This window comes from Phasianus colchicus, chromosome 11 (assembly GCF_987193195.1).
Source record: "Phasianus colchicus chromosome 11, bPhaCol1.hap1.1, whole genome shotgun sequence".
In the NCBI taxonomy this organism is placed as follows: domain Eukaryota; kingdom Metazoa; phylum Chordata; class Aves; order Galliformes; family Phasianidae; genus Phasianus; species Phasianus colchicus.
The window spans coordinates 11,887,157-11,902,668 of NC_143446.1; the positions used below are offsets into that span (position 1 = coordinate 11,887,157).

General features: G+C 41.3%; 1 protein-coding gene across 17 annotated transcripts in view; it reads left to right on the forward strand.

Annotated features, from left to right (window-relative positions):
• Positions 1-15,512, forward strand: part of SLC6A6 (solute carrier family 6 member 6) — a 107,575-nt gene that overhangs the window by 76,639 nt on the left and 15,424 nt on the right. For all 17 annotated transcript variants that reach the window (XM_090148260.1, XM_031607308.2, XM_090148259.1 and 14 more), the window contains 5 exons: positions 1,426-1,660; positions 6,966-7,098; positions 10,088-10,222; positions 12,134-12,237; positions 12,351-12,475. In XM_090148260.1, coding sequence (XP_090004386.1) covers positions 1,426-1,660; positions 6,966-7,098; positions 10,088-10,222; positions 12,134-12,237; positions 12,351-12,475 — 732 coding nt within the window. The remainder of the gene's footprint in view (positions 1-1,425; positions 1,661-6,965; positions 7,099-10,087; positions 10,223-12,133; positions 12,238-12,350; positions 12,476-15,512) is intronic.

Consider the following 15,512-nt stretch of genomic DNA (forward strand, 5'->3'; position numbering starts at 1 on the left):
GCTGCTGTTACAGACATCCCCCAGCCCTTACATCACTCCGTGCAGCAGGGAGGACTTTCTGCAGGGCTTACACTCCCACCTAATACTCAGAATGCTACTGAGCTCTATGTACAGTGCTGCTTTAGCTCCATTTTCTTCTTCTTCCTCCTCCTCCTCCCACTTCCATGAAACCTTTTCTCTAAAGGAGGAAGAATGAATGTTCCTAGCTTAAAGAGCAATCTCCCATGCATCCATAACAAGACACTGTTGCTCTAGAAACGTGGCTAGCTGTGTATCCTGAATGAAGTGCAACTGTGTGGAATAAATAGCACTTGCTCTGATTGCTTTCACCTAGCATAAAGATGATCTCTGCTGGTAGTGACTGCTGTTACAATAAGGTTTGAAACTATGAACACGAGGTAGATAGCCAGGTGTTCTGATAGCCACTGGGATGTTGTTAAAGGGACCCTCATTGGCCTTTCATCCTTTTTTGGGAGTCTGCTCTAAGTTTTTGTAAATGAAACCTTTTTTTTCCCTGTCGTTCCTAAGTGCCAAACCTCCCTCCTGGAGGTTAATATGTTATATACTATAGTATAGTCTATATACTAAAAGATTTTAAGAAAATGAGGCTTCTCAGAGTTCTTTCATTTTGTATTTACAAAAATAGTGACTGCTTCTGACTTAACACATAGTATGGATCTGCCAGCAGGACTTAACTGCCAAGGTAAAAGAGATAGCAGCTTCAGGAGAACAGTTGTGGTATTTAATTAAAGCCTCCACCGGAACAGCATTCCACCACCTCCCTAAGTTGTATAGCACTCGGCCTTATCTGCCTATGACCCTGCTTTTAAAAACAAACAGGGAACATTTTTTTATCGTCAAATATTGATAGCAAAGTTAAACATTGATCTAATTAACCATAAAAGCTACAAATATCGTGCTTCTTTTGCACAAGTGAAATTGGGGCAGAAATAGCAGCTTTCACTTCGATAACTCTGGAAATTTCCTTTTTAACTCATTCAAGAGTTGTCCTTTGTTGCACGTATACAGAGCTGAGCCAGTTGATACGAGTGAGTGGTGCCCGAATGCATGGCCAAGATGTGAGATTGTGTAGCTCTCAAATAAATTAAGTGTGATGCTTTAACTTTCTTGCAATAGAGCCTGAAACAGCTGGGTTACTGTAAAATCGGGTAGATTCCCTGCGTTTCTTCCCCTTCAATCTCAGCAAGCCATAGCTCAAAGCTCAGCCCTGAGTGCCAGTAAAGTCAAAGACAGTAGCAGTGCTTATGTGTGAGTTCACTTTCCAACAGCAGTGTGGGAGAGAGGGATACAAGTCCACAATGCAGGAGGAACTGCAGTAGCAACAGGTCCTTGACCTCACAAGGCACCCTAGCAAGGACCACATATCACATCTGTGCCTATTTCCTTTCTCTTCCCTCTCACCAGGAATTGGTTATGCTTCCATAGTGATTGTGTCCCTTCTGAACGTGTACTACATTGTGATCCTGGCCTGGGGACTCTACTACCTGTTCCAGTCGTTCCAGAGCGTCCTGCCGTGGGCACACTGCCACCAGAAGTGGAACACGCCGACCTGCGTGGAAGACACTCTCAGGAAGAACAAAACCCTCTGGATATCACTGAATGCCACTAACTTCACCTCTCCTGTCACAGAGTTCTGGGAGTAAGTACTCCATCTTCATGGCACCTTTGGGATGCTGTGGGGAATGTCAATGGTCATGCCTGAGATTTTGCAGAAGTTTAATGGGGAGTGCTAGATAGGAGAAGAGAATGGCTCTGGATATCACTCATTTGACAGACCGATAAGTCTGGGAGTAGTGGAGGAAGTTGTTAGATGTATAACCACACTCCGCCTAGAGAATATGGGGAGCCCAAACAACCCAGTCCAGTTTGTAATTTGGAGGAAATCCTGTTCATTTCTTCTCTGGGCTTCTCCAAATTCAGCAAGAGAATAGTAACAAGTCACTTCAGATGTCCTGGTGGCAGGGATTTAAAACAGAAGCAGTGACAAATCACCACTTCTGTGGTTGCCTCTTCCTTTGTAGTTGTCATCTGCAGTGCACTTTGTGAAGCTATAGTGTATATAACTTTGACAAAGATGCAAGGCATGACCTCATCAGTAAAACTGACAGAGGTGTTGTCCCGTATTGTAAGTTTCTCTGGTCATCTTTGTTCCATCGTTTTCTTCTGCAATCCTTGAGGAGTTCTGTTCTACTTGATGCTTGGATTTTGTCAGGCTTAAGCTTCTTATTTCCATTTGTCTGTTATTTTTCAAGTTTAAAATTATATTGCATAACTTATTTCTGAGCAGGCACGACCTCAAATCTCTGAGTGTTTATACAGTTGTCAAAACATAGCAGCAGAGGAAGACACCTGTAGGGAAACTTAAATCCAAAGGTTCTATATATAGCTTGGGAAGAAAATCATTCTTTTTTCTTGGCTTGATGTGATAATTGATTAGCAGTAGAATAAGTTTCTGATCCAGCTTATCTTTCAACATGTTTAAATTCTGTTTGGTTCCCTGATGAACTTGTACCTACTTCTCTATTTTTAAAAGGAAGCTTCAGCCAATAGCCCCAGCGGGAATTATGTTCATGCCAAATGTATCTGGCATGCATTAGGTTTACAAAAAATAGTATTACGAGCTGTGCTAAAATTTGTAATGCAAGAGCCAAAGTACAAAGTGCAAAGCAGGTCTTGATGAGCAGTTTGTCAAAATACACTGGAGATCAATGTGAAGGATGGGGTGCAGGCTGAAAGAGCAGCTGTTTTCCCCATGCCATAAGCACTGCCTTTCCTTGCTGACTGGCTGATACTTTCCCAGGTGTTTTCCTCCCTTGTGAGTGGAGGAGAAAGTAAGGAAAGATTTGGTAAATGGCATCTTTGGATACTTTGGGAAACTTGAAGGCAAATTATGGGAGAAGAGGAAGCAATTCTTACTCCTTTGTACTCTCCCACTCTGGTACTCAGGGTCTTGAATCCAAGTGAACAGGTGTTTTTGTAGGATGTTCAAAGATTTCAAGGCCTTGGTGAGAAGCACGTACTGCCATGACATACAGTTGCTCTCCCAGGATTTTAGGAGCAGTGTGTCCATCTTAATTTTGTGCTGTAAGTTTGCTCACTGATCCTCTTGTACCATTCATGAGTTTAGGAGCTTTCTGATGAAGCCGCAGAATTGTCCTGCTGTCCCAGGAACTTCTGTTTCTGGAATGCACAGACTTAGCAACTAGCTTGTCTCCATGAGGCCCCAGCTGGTATGTTTTCTTTAGGAGACTGAGAAGGTAACTGATCCCATGAAGAAGAGGGAGTAGGGCTTGGAGTGGGAAAGTGAGTGGTAAAAGAAGCAGCATGATAAAAGATTGAAGAATCCAGCAAGGTGGAACAGTAGTAGGAGGTAGGGCAAGTTAAGATGGGAAATGAGCTCAAAGGCAGGAGAGCAACAGGGTGTAAAGAATATGTAGAGAGCTGGTGGGCCCCTTCAATGGGATCCAAAACTTTGGGGGACACCAGACACCATGGGTAACCCTACAGCAGGTACAAGGTGGCAGGGCAGCCTGCCTGTGGGCTGGGGGAATTATGTCCCGATGGACGTGGAGCTTTTAGTTAAGTTCCCTTTACAATAAATCAGGTTTTTGCCCTCAAAACTGTGAAAGCTGAGCCAAATCCTCCAGTAGGCACTGCCTACTGCATGTAGTCATGCTGGGGGTGCCCAAAGCCAGAGAGGAAATTCTCAGTTCTCACAGTGCTTTCCCTTTCCTTCCACCTTCCCCAGGCAAAAAGGTTTGTGCCCCCACATTTCTTTAGCACAGTAGAGCAAAGGTTGTTCAGCAGCCAGTGCTTGTGCAGGCAGCTTCCCACGTACTCTGCAGTCACTTTAACTTTTGTCCTCAAATAGCGGTTTTAAACATCATGAACTAAACTCCTCCCTGGAGTTGTGCCAGGAAGGGATTTGGCTCCATACTACTAATAATACAGACATACTGTCCATAGCTCAGAGTTTCATCACGAGCAAACTGTCCTTAACAGATCGAGCTGCCTTCGGGACTCATTGCTCTTACAGAAGTATTAAAAATAGCTGTTCTCTCTGCATAAACAACTATTGGTGTCTTCAAGTAAGGACAGAGAGAGATCACTCAGCGCTGCTGTCATTAAAGTAATGTAGATTTTACAAGGCCATACTACTATACTTTATGGTTCTGAAATTAAAAATAATCTCAAGAACTTTATGAGCACTTTGCCATCATAGACAATGCCAGCTGCCAGCCAGCCAGCTACCCGCATTGAAAGGACAGGTCAATAAATAGCCTTTAACTGAAGATATCCATCTGCTTTGTGGCACAATTAATTCCAATTTAATTTAGGGGTTTCAGTATTTGGTTTCTGAAACTCAATGCTGTTTTTATTGTGGGAGATTTATGTAGTGTCCTCATCACTCCTGCTTTGTAAGGCTAACGCTGCAGAGATATAATTGACCACACTGCTGCATTAACCTCTTCGTGTTGAAGAACACGTGTCCTTCTCAGCCTGGCTGGACATATAGTACAGCCTGACATTTCAGTTCATTTGAATTAATGTTCTGTACAAATCACATGCTTGCTTGAGCAGCAATAAAAGGGGGTTAAGCAAATCTGGCTTTGTATCAGGGACTTACCTCTTGGTATCACATGCTTCAGGTCTTATTTCTGAAGATTTTATTTTAAAGCCCCAAACCTTAAAAGCTTACACACACATTAGTGCATAAAGGATAATTGTTATGGGGTAATTATCGTTGAACAAAACCTCTGATTGTCTGGTGCTGGCCAAGTGTTTATAAATATTGGGTAATCAGCAGACTTTATTCGTCCAAATCCCAAGAAAGACCATCACATGCTAATGGCATGTAATCTTGAGGGGAGCAACACAAAACGAGGTAAATTGAGGGCAGCTGTCTCTGCCTTTGGGGGTAAATGGAGAATTTTAACAGTTGTTTCATGTTCTCCCTTGTAATAGCTTTCTGGTACATACTGCTTCAGTGTTAGCTATTCATGTCTGTCAGGGTGCTTCACCTTTCCTGGTATGTAAGTTCTGGCTGCATTCACTTAATTAATGAGCTGGAATATCCTTCAAGGATTGCATAACTCTCCTTGTTTTGTTTTTGTTTATGTTCTAAAGCCAGTTGCTGCTCCTGTTACATTTCCATGCTACACATCACTAGAAGATTCAGGAGCATGAACAAAGTTCAGGGATTCATGGTTGCAAAGAACTCGGCCACAGGCTGTTGCCCCACTGATATAATATTAAAGACAGTTAATGACAGCATCATGACTATAAATTATAATTAGCAACAACTTCATGAATACATAGTATGAAGTGAGTTGAGAGAGTGAGGTGAGTGAGCTTGACTCAGTCTAGGCAGCACTGGGTTGTGTAACGAAACTGAAGAGCTATTGTCATAGCCTGGCTCCTGCTGCTTCCTGAAGTTGAATTTTCAGGACATTGCAAATTCAAGTTGAGTGTTTTTTCTGCAAAAAATGTTGGTTTAGGTTTCATGAAACAGTTTGAACTCTGACACCCCACTGGTAATTCTGAGTGGTAACTGAGCTTTTGTGAGACCAGATAATTCAAGAGAGAGAAAGGCAGCACATCACTTTGTGTGCTTGCTGCCAGGCCACAGAGAAGTAACATAGCTGGCTCTCAGTGACCCATGGGGTGTCTTCCAGGAGAGCTGGACAGGGCTGCTGGAGCATATTCTGGGTGAGACAGCCATTCATTTCTAGTTCCCCTAATAAAAAGCAATGAAGTCTTAGCTGAATGCATTCATAGATATCCTTATCCCAAAATGTGTTTGCAGTTAATTATTCATTGCTTCCTGAGAGCTAGCTCTATAGACTGCCTTTTAAATTTTAGTATGATCTGCCTGCAAATTGGAAAATTGGCATCTATTTCTTAAAAAGCCGTGACAGGTTGCAGCAAAAATTTGTCTTATAAATTTGATTTCTTCTTTTGTGTATTCACACTGAGTTTTCCTTGATTTCTTTAGTCTCAGGTGAAGCAGGACTGCAACTCTATGCCAGACATTGATTACTAAGGGGTTTTTCGTAACTGTTGAATAGCTGTGCTGATTAGGGCAGACTTAGCATGTCTGGTGCCATTAGTCCTTTTCCATAGCAAAATGCACACACATTCAGGGAGAATAAAGTGTTTGATGTGAGAACACATTCACACAGGTAGTCTGAGTGAATTTGGCAAACAGAGTCACAAAAACAGATGGATGAAGGTTTGAGTCCTATTAAGCTAGTCAGTTCAGGTTTTTTTCCAAAAACGTAATTGCAAATTTTCCATCAGTGACTTCATTCATTATTATTTCCTTTCTAGTTGAAACAAACAAAAATGTTTAATTAATTCAAGGAAAAAACTGGCCCTGGCCCTGATCCTTAAGACCCATCTTAAAACAGGAGTCTCTTTTTATTTATTAACCTAAGTGACAGAATACAGTTCAGCAAATAGTTTGTGCTAGTTCAGGCTATGGAAGTGGTCACTGAGTGCAGGCAGTGCTTGTGTGCAGGGCCATGGGGGGTAATGGAAAGAAGAAAAAGGGTGTAGGATAGTAAGAAATGTCTGTGGTGGAGCTAGGAGTTAGGCAGTGATGGGGTGAGTTTATCTTCAAGTCAGCAAGTGCAAAAGCCACACTGATTTCAGAATAGTTTCTTACCTCATACTGAGGTAATTGTGGGCTGCTAAAAGAGCTTAAAATGAAATGCTGCACAAACGTATTAAACAAAAGAGTGCCACAAAGCTAGGGGAGATCTAGGCATGCAGAGCTTAGTTTTGTTCGCTTAAGCTGTTCTGAATTAGCAGGCAGAAGGCTGAGATCTACCCATGCATGTGCTGCCCCAAGCACCATCCTGTACTTGCAGACATCACAACAAGACTCAATATCACTCTGCTCATGCATCTTTCTCTTCTTTTGTTTCCTTTCATACACTCAGGCGCAATGTACTGAGCTTGTCCTCAGGGATTGAAGATATTGGTATTATCAAGTGGGATCTGGCACTGTGTCTCCTCCTCGTCTGGGTGATATGCTTCTTCTGCATTTGGAAAGGAGTCAAATCCACTGGGAAAGTAAGTGCTCGTTCACCCTTTTAATAATCACTGTAGTTAGTAGACGGCAGGGATACAAAGTAATGTTCTTCTGAAATATGCTCATAATTTCTTTGCAAATAGTTGTATTTTTGCACTGAATAAAGCAGGGATTTGGATTCAACTGCCACTGGAAAGCTATTGCCGTGCCCAAAATGCCTGTGAGTCAAGTAGCTGTTCCTGGATTGGCATCAAGAAGCAGACACTGGCATGTTTTGCTTCTCTGAGGACAAGCATCCTACTGATGCACGTAATGAGCTTGGAGAGTCTTAGGCTTATGATGCACAGAGCTCTGCACTCCCTGCCCGTGCTCTCGCACCAGCCAAGTTCATTCTCAGTGTAATGGGGTGGATGTTAACATAGCTGTGGTAGGGATGTTTTAAGCCAGTGGAAAATGCTGGATGCATAGCATTTTTGAAATGCCGCTTGCTTACTTAAGAGCTCTGTGTAGACAGAGAAGACTAAACTTAGGTGCTTGTTTACAGGCACTGTCCTTAACAGAGATCCTGAATATTCTTTTGATTTAGGCTTACTATGTGCTCTTTGGAGTCATGTTTTTCTCTAAAGGATAACAGTTACATCATTCCTGCACCTCATCCTACTCCAGTGCAAGAAACAAATTATAGCATTCTTGGCCAATCGCTAAACAATTTGAAGCATGATGTTATTTATCCCCTTGCATACAGTAGTGCTTTTAATCCTAGTTCCCTGAGAAAACGCTGCTGAAGCCATGTCACTCTCTCCTAACTTTCAAACCTGTTGGTTGAGTCAGTTTTTTGGGTAAATTAACAGAGATAGGGAGGTCTCAGGATATGAAGCTCCACACGTTTCTGGTCAGCTGGATGGAAGGGAGCAACTCTATTTGTGTCCCAGCTGAGAAGAAGGTAGAGTGTGAACTCATCTTTTGTTAGACCTTAGGGAAGTTGAGAGCAGAGAGCAAACGTGAGCTCCTCAACTGCAGAAAACGTGTTATTTAGCAGTTTTATCTCCTTTTGTGTTGCAGAATGAACAGGGAGACAAAATTCTCTACGAAACTGGTCCTTATTAGTTCCACTGTTGACTAAACTGCTTGTTTTACTGTCGTTTCTGTGTTGCTTTCTGTGATTTTATCACGGAGCCTCATTAAAATCATGCTGGTGCCTTGTTCTGGATTCCTGCCAGTTCTGTCCACACCTCTAAAGTACATGTTGACAAAAATGTTTGCTTCTCTGTTCCTGCTGATTGATGTGACCCGATGAGATGATGGTGTAAATTTAACAGTAAAGGAGAGCGCAATAAACCTCCCATAGCAGCAGAGCGGAAGCACACGTTGCTGCAGTACTTTTTGTGAGCCTGGTTTCTGCTTGGTAAAGGTTAAGGTAGCTCTGAGGGATTTTCCAAGTTCCCTATGGCACATATTATTTCACATCCCTGTGAATTTAACAGGTTGAAAACGGGTCTGTTAAAATGAGCTATCGGCAGGTTTTACTTCGAGTAAACCCAGCAAAATTTTCATCTTCTAAGACAAAGTTTGCGGTAGGAATTCACTGCCTCCTTCCCACAGTGCCTGAGCTCATGGGGGAGTGGAGCCAAAGCCCAGCAAAGCCATTGGAAAGTCTCTGGTTGACTCCATTAACTTTGGGTCAAACAAAAGTAAACCGTAAACTCTAATGGAGCACTTGAATTATTTGAGAAGTCTAGTTTACTTTAGCAGATCACTGTTTATAGCACTTCCCTGGGTTCCAGTGTGTTAATGGCTCTTTGGAGAGTAGGGGGAAATAATTTAAATCCCGTAGTAGCATGTTGGACAAATAAACACTAAATTATGGGGAAAAATAATAGTTGTGTTTGATCTCAAAAATTCCTTCAGTGTTACAAGAGAATCCTTACCTGGAGGGCAAAGGCCACTTTGTAAGTGCTGTGTGTTCAGCTCTTGTGAACACATATGGGGATGTTTTTCTGATAAGAAAACTTTAATTTATTATAGGCCTGGATCACGTTAAAAATTAGAAAGCAAAGAAAACCACCTATTATCCATCAGCTTTGGTGAAAGTGGGCTAATGTGTAAGGCATATTATTTGTCAGGGGCAAATATACAGAGATTTCAAAAGAGGGATTTTAAAAAGGCCTGTGTGAAAAGGTTTCCTTTCATTTTACAAAACCAGTCTGTCACCATGAATTACTATGGCCATGGAGGCTTTGAGTTCTCCTGGTTGCTCTCAGAGGACACACTTAGAAAGAAAAATGGTGCATCCCAGGAGCTTTGCTGTAGCTAAACAAATTCTGGAAAACAAAAATATGTTTTAAATCAAGTCAGCAAACTGCAATTACCTGGGGGGATCATCTGACTATGAAAAAAGACCTTTCATGGACTGTAGCGGTTCTTCACTGTAACACAGCAGTTATATGAAAAATGAGAGAAAACACTGATGAGCAAAGAAAACAAGATTTAGTGGTCAGAAAGTGTGGGTCTAAAGATAGAACTGTCCAAATGCATGCTAAATTAACCCTCGTGCTGGAGATTAAAGCAAAGGGCTCTTTCATCAAATAAACAGATAACAAAGAAAAGAAGCAGGCTGTTATTTAAATAGAATAAGAATGCAAGTTAAAGATAATGAAGACATTCTCAAAACTGGGTGAATGGAACCTTAGTTTACAATAATGGTGTTGCTGAGTAAGCAGCAAGGGCAAAAAAAAAGTTATGGGACTGGAAATTACCACTGTTGAGGCTGATGCCAATCTGAAGAAGGGTTTAATGTCTTCAAGTTGAAGGGAAGGGAGATGCAGGAGCACAGACCAAATTATCTTCATCCAAATGAAGCGCTCCTTGAAATTGCCTGTAGGAGTGGTGGTGAGGCAGCACAGCAAACAGGGTTAGCAGCAGAGCCACGCAGCTGGAGAAAACCAGAAATGGTCCCTGTATTGAATTCCTGTTGTTGGAGGTGTAGCATCAAGTGCCACAGACTAACCGTATGATTTCTTTGTATTCCAGGTAGTGTACATCACTGCCACGTTCCCATTCATCATGCTCCTTGTTCTGCTCATCCGTGGTGTGACCCTGCCTGGAGCTGCAGAGGGCATCAAGTTTTATCTTTATCCCGATATCTCACGGTTAGCTGACCCACAGGTATGGAACCAGGAGTGGGGAGCGGGATGATTTCCTGCACAAAGAGGGATGGTGGAGGGTAATGGTGGTGATGTAATGGCAATAGATTTTTTCCGCAGTCTTTTGAGGTCCAAATATAACATGAACATTAATGCTGGGTTGTATTTTCCAGAGATCTGCTTGAGAAGGTCACTTGTTATATGTGTTAATGCATCTTTCCATGTGTATGTATGTGTGTGTGTGCATGTGTATTTTTCTTTTTGTGTCAAAGGACTCTGAGGCTGTAAATTCTGTCCTGTTATACAATCTCAGCTTTCTTATTGGTAAGGTAAGGGAGATGCATTTTTTTAATGAGCGTAGTCTAGTTTCAAAGGAGAGAAACATGAGCTTCACAGATGGAGCAACAAACAGCAACTGTGAGTACCAGTGTCACCTTAGTACCTACTGCTCTGAAGGAGGAGATTGGGAAAGACATAAATGAAGTAATATGATGAGGTGGAGAATAATGCTTTCTGAGGGGCAGAGAAGATAGTTTGCCTTGGTGAGTGGCAGCTAGACTTACTCCATTTTTGTAGGCTATGAAGGTAAAGAGTCCGTGCTCACAAAGGGCAAGTATGGGGACATTTCAGCACACCAGCCTATAGGAATCATGTGAGAAATACAAAAGAAACCAACCCAAAACTAAAAACAAAGTAATACATTTGTCCCTAACCAAAAATAGAAAACTAGGTATCCTTGAAAATAATGAAGTGATTATCACAGTGAGATAGAATGATGTCTTTCCTTGCTATTTCTTTCTACTGAGTATTTGGTTAAAATAAAACTCCAATGGTAGGAAAATAACTGAAGTAGGAAAAGTGTAATTGAAAGAAACACTGTGGAAATTTGTTTCATTCTCTAGTCGTGCCCTCTACATAAGATACCTTGTTTATAGGAGACATTATATTTTATGAATGCATCATCTTTTATGGGACTCCATCATTTTTATGATCTACTATTAGCCTTAAACCCAGACTATTAGCTGATAATGTAAAAGAGATTTGTGTGAGCTGGCAGGTCCCCTCCCTCAGTCTAGCACAAGCATCATCTCCAAGGAGATACCACCAGTCAGGAGGGTTCTGGAAAGCAGTGGTGGGGGGGAGAAAATAATGGTTACAGTCTTGATTCTTACTTATTCCATTTCTTTGGTGGTTTCTACTGATGTTAGCAGGCTTGCGTTTGCAGAAAGAAGTGAACAGATGTAATTCAGTGGATGCAATTTGATGTCTTTCTATGTATTTACTAAGCTAGCTCATATTGTAATGTTATTTAATTCTGTATATGTTTTTAAAGTATAATCAGAAGAAAGAATCATGAGACCGAGGTCAGATATGCATCTTATACAGTGCATTGTACTTTGCTTGTTTTTCCCCCACCCCTGTGGCTTTTTATCTTGCATTTGAACAGTTACAAAAACAGCTAGAAAATTAAGAAAATAAACAAAGTAAAAGAAAGTGTTTCTCAAGCTTTTCACATCCTCAGTTTAGTCACTGTCAGCTGATTCTAATTGAAAGGACTTAAAACAGAAATGAGCAGTTTTATAAATACTTCTGCATTTCCTATTGCTCTGAAGCACAGTTATTGTTGCACCAACAGGAAGGATCAGCTGAATGACTAAGAGACCAGAAATATTAAGCCTCTCTGGGGAGGGAATATTGGAACTGTTGAAGAGTTGATGTTCTTCTGGGCTGTGATGCTAACAATTCTCTTTTCCCTTCAAAAGCCAAGTTTGCAAATGTGATGTTCTCTTCCCCACCCTCCCTGATCCCATAGCTATCACCCTCATTGGAATCAATTATTTTGTTGATACTGTATAGTTTGAACTGTGTATTTGTGCTGAGGGTTGCAATGCAGCAGTGCTGTTAGTAACAGTCTTTCTGTCTTTCCCTTTAGGTCTGGATAGATGCAGGGACACAAATCTTCTTCTCATATGCAATCTGCTTAGGAGCAATGACTTCCCTGGGGAGCTACAACAAGTACAAATACAACTGCTATAGGCAAGTTTCCATCTAAGGGGGTTTAGTGTTTTAGCTAAATGATGTAAATAAAGTAGGGACAATGGGTTAATTTTTTTTTAATTAACTTGCTCCATGACATATGTGTGACTTAGGGACTGTTTGCTGCTGGGATGCCTGAACAGTGGTACCAGTTTTGTGTCTGGCTTCGCAATTTTTTCCGTCCTGGGCTTCATGGCACAAGAGCAAGGGGTGAACATTGCTGATGTGGCAGAGTCAGGTACGATGGTATTGGTGGCAGTGGTGGTGGGCACTGCCGCCTAGCGTGTGAGCAAAGTTCTGCAGACTCAATCAGCTAACATCTAAGCAATAAAAACAGAACAAGATTTCACATAATCTCCAGAACAATAAGCACACTGTTGATTTGGGCTTTCATCGAGGGCAGTGATGGTTAGTGGGGTTGTATTAATTACCCTCTTGATTAACAGAGCAGTGATTATATTTCCTAGAATGTTCTAATCCATTTGAGTTGAGATGAGAGGTACAATAACCACACCATTATCTAGGGTCCAGAATGTTCATTGACTCAAAAATGTATTCCATCCTTCTTTTCAGACTACCTTTATTTTCATTCAAATGCAAATAGCCAGTACTGATGCATTTTTCATAGCTTACTTTTGCTTGCTCACAGTGGTGGGAGTATTATCTTGGCTTTTGGAAGGGACATACATGCATATATTCCTGAGTCTCACTGAAAGGCAGAGAAACTGGAGAGCTCCTTCTCCTGTGTTCTGTGGATCATGTCATCCACAGGAACTCTAGCTGTCACAGTCCTGCACTTGTCCTCTGTAGCTCCAGGATGAGGTTGATAAAACTGTGAGAAGTTCTTTCTGGAACTGGATGTACACTTTCATTCTTCCAATATTTCAGAAGTGTTCTCCCCATTAATGTTCAGCCACGCACGTGCAGCTGAAGGAGGCTAAATCCTCACAGCTTGTGACATTTGTGACAGATGATGGTTTTTCCCCACGCATGTCTTGTCTGTGAGGGCAGGCGTAGCGATGTACTTCACACAGCACAGGCAGGTTAGATGGGAATTACAACTCAAATATAATGAACAGCCATGATGCAATCTTAAAGCTAATCGGATTCAAATAACAGTAATGTCATTTGAGTGCACCTTCGACATTTCTTTCTCATTCTTTTATTTTTTTCTTTCAATTTTAATTCTCCTGCGTAGTATTTGAAAGCTTTTCTCTGGAAGCATGCTCTTATGAAGAAAAATTCAATATATCTCCTAATCGTATGACTCCAGGAGTTAAGTCTTTAAGAAAAAATCTCTCAGTTGACAAAAGCTAATGAAAAACGAATGACATTGGTGGCACCACTGGATTCTTGGGTGGCTGCAATTGGCAAACCTCTTGCGAGTGCAGTTAGTTAACGCTTTTGGCCACAGTGCTTATTTTGATCCCGAGCTGATTGCTTTGTTTGAAAACAGGAAGCAAGGGAATAATCCCATTGAATGAATCATAAACAGCACATTTTATTTTATTTTATTTTTTTAAGATCTAGGTGGACCAGTTCCAAGAGTAGCATTTTGAAATGGTTGTAGGTTGTTTTTTTTTTGGTCAATATTTATGCTAATTTTGATTAACTAAACCTCTGATGAACAGGCAGCAATGTTCCTGTTGCTTGGCATTTTTAAAAATTAAACAATTTTGTAGCAGCATTGAATTATTAACTAATTTTTTTAAATGCAAATTGACTGTTAAACTTAGTGACTACCTAGTATTTTTCAAAGAAGATCAGTATGATAATCCCATTTTTATAGCTGAGACGATGAGGGCACTGATTGGCTTCTAAACTTTGCTTTTGGTTTCTTGATTATTTTTGTATTTATTCCTTAAGGTTTTCTAGTTCATTTCAGTTCAGCCCTAGTTGCTGGTGGCCGGGCATTGCAACCACCTCAGCAGTTCATTGAGTTGTCCATCATCTCTAGCTGAGCTTTGGCTAAATAGTAAGCCACGTTTTTACATGATAGTAAACATTACTGAAATTATCCAAACCACTTCCCATGGCCTTCTTTGCTGCCTTCCTCAGCAAAAGTCTGGTGTGGAGGTGCTGCAGACCAGTTAGTTCCCCCGTGACAAGCATCCCAGGCCATGGAGGAAGCCACATCCAGGAGCTGGGGCAGACTTCTCAGAGCAGATACATTCAGCAGGTGGTTCAGCCTCTTTTTTGGGCCTTTTCTTTTTCGATTTTTCATGACACGAGGTCAGAACCACTCCCTTGGGTCAGAAAAAAAGGTGAGCAGAGGCACTGCTGTTTGGCTCTAGCACTGGGGAGAGGATACTGTCCACAGTGGCAGCGCCTGCTGCTTGCCCTCATCTCTGCCCAGAGTGTTAAGTCCCCTGTGACCTGTGCATGACACTGTTTATTTCCTTGTTTGCCCTTCTGCCATCCAGGGAACATCAATAAATTTGCTAGCAGAAGAATCTCATGGCCACATTTTTTTTTTTTTTTCACCTGTGCCAAATTCAGCCTTGTAGCAGTGTTCCCAGCACACCTTGTAATCAGCAAGGAGTGGCTCCTGCTGGCTTCCACTGGCTTTAATAGGCTTATACCAGAGTTAAATTAAACCCCCTTTGGCTTCCCAGTGAAGTCAGACCTTTAATAAATAACATCTGATTTTAAAGGGAGAAAGCAAGGCATTGTAGGCACAAAAATATCATAGTGAGTCCAGTTTAAATTATCCTGCATTTCTAATGACTGAAAGAAATACTTCACCACACGTGCAATAACATAAAAGCTGAAGAGAGATTAGGGCACTTGTTACTTGACTGTAGTGCAGTACAGGGACACTTTTAATGGCCAAAGCATACAGAATTGCAGCGGGTTTTGAGGAGAGCAGTTTTACATCTGTCTCATCAATTGCACAGATCAACTGCAAATGCCATCTAGTAGCAGTTCTGCCTGAGGGAGCATCTCCTATGGCCACTGAGTTGGGAGAAAAATACAACTTCTCCCCCCCCCCCCCCAGTTTGATACATTCACCATTTTTTGGTATCTTCGGTCATATAAAATCTTAGCAGTGTTTCATTTTAAATAAAATTAGTTGCTTGATTGTTGGCTAATTTGTATTTATTTCTGTTCAAATATTTTCAGTGACTTAAAGTTTTCTTTAGTTTGAAAAAAAAAAAATCATCTTTTTTTACCTCTTTTTCTTGCTTTTTCCATCTCTCTTGTTGGAAAGGAAAAGTGGGAGGTAGGAAGAGCAGTCTTACAGATTTTTCTGTACAGGTCAGAGATCAGAGTTC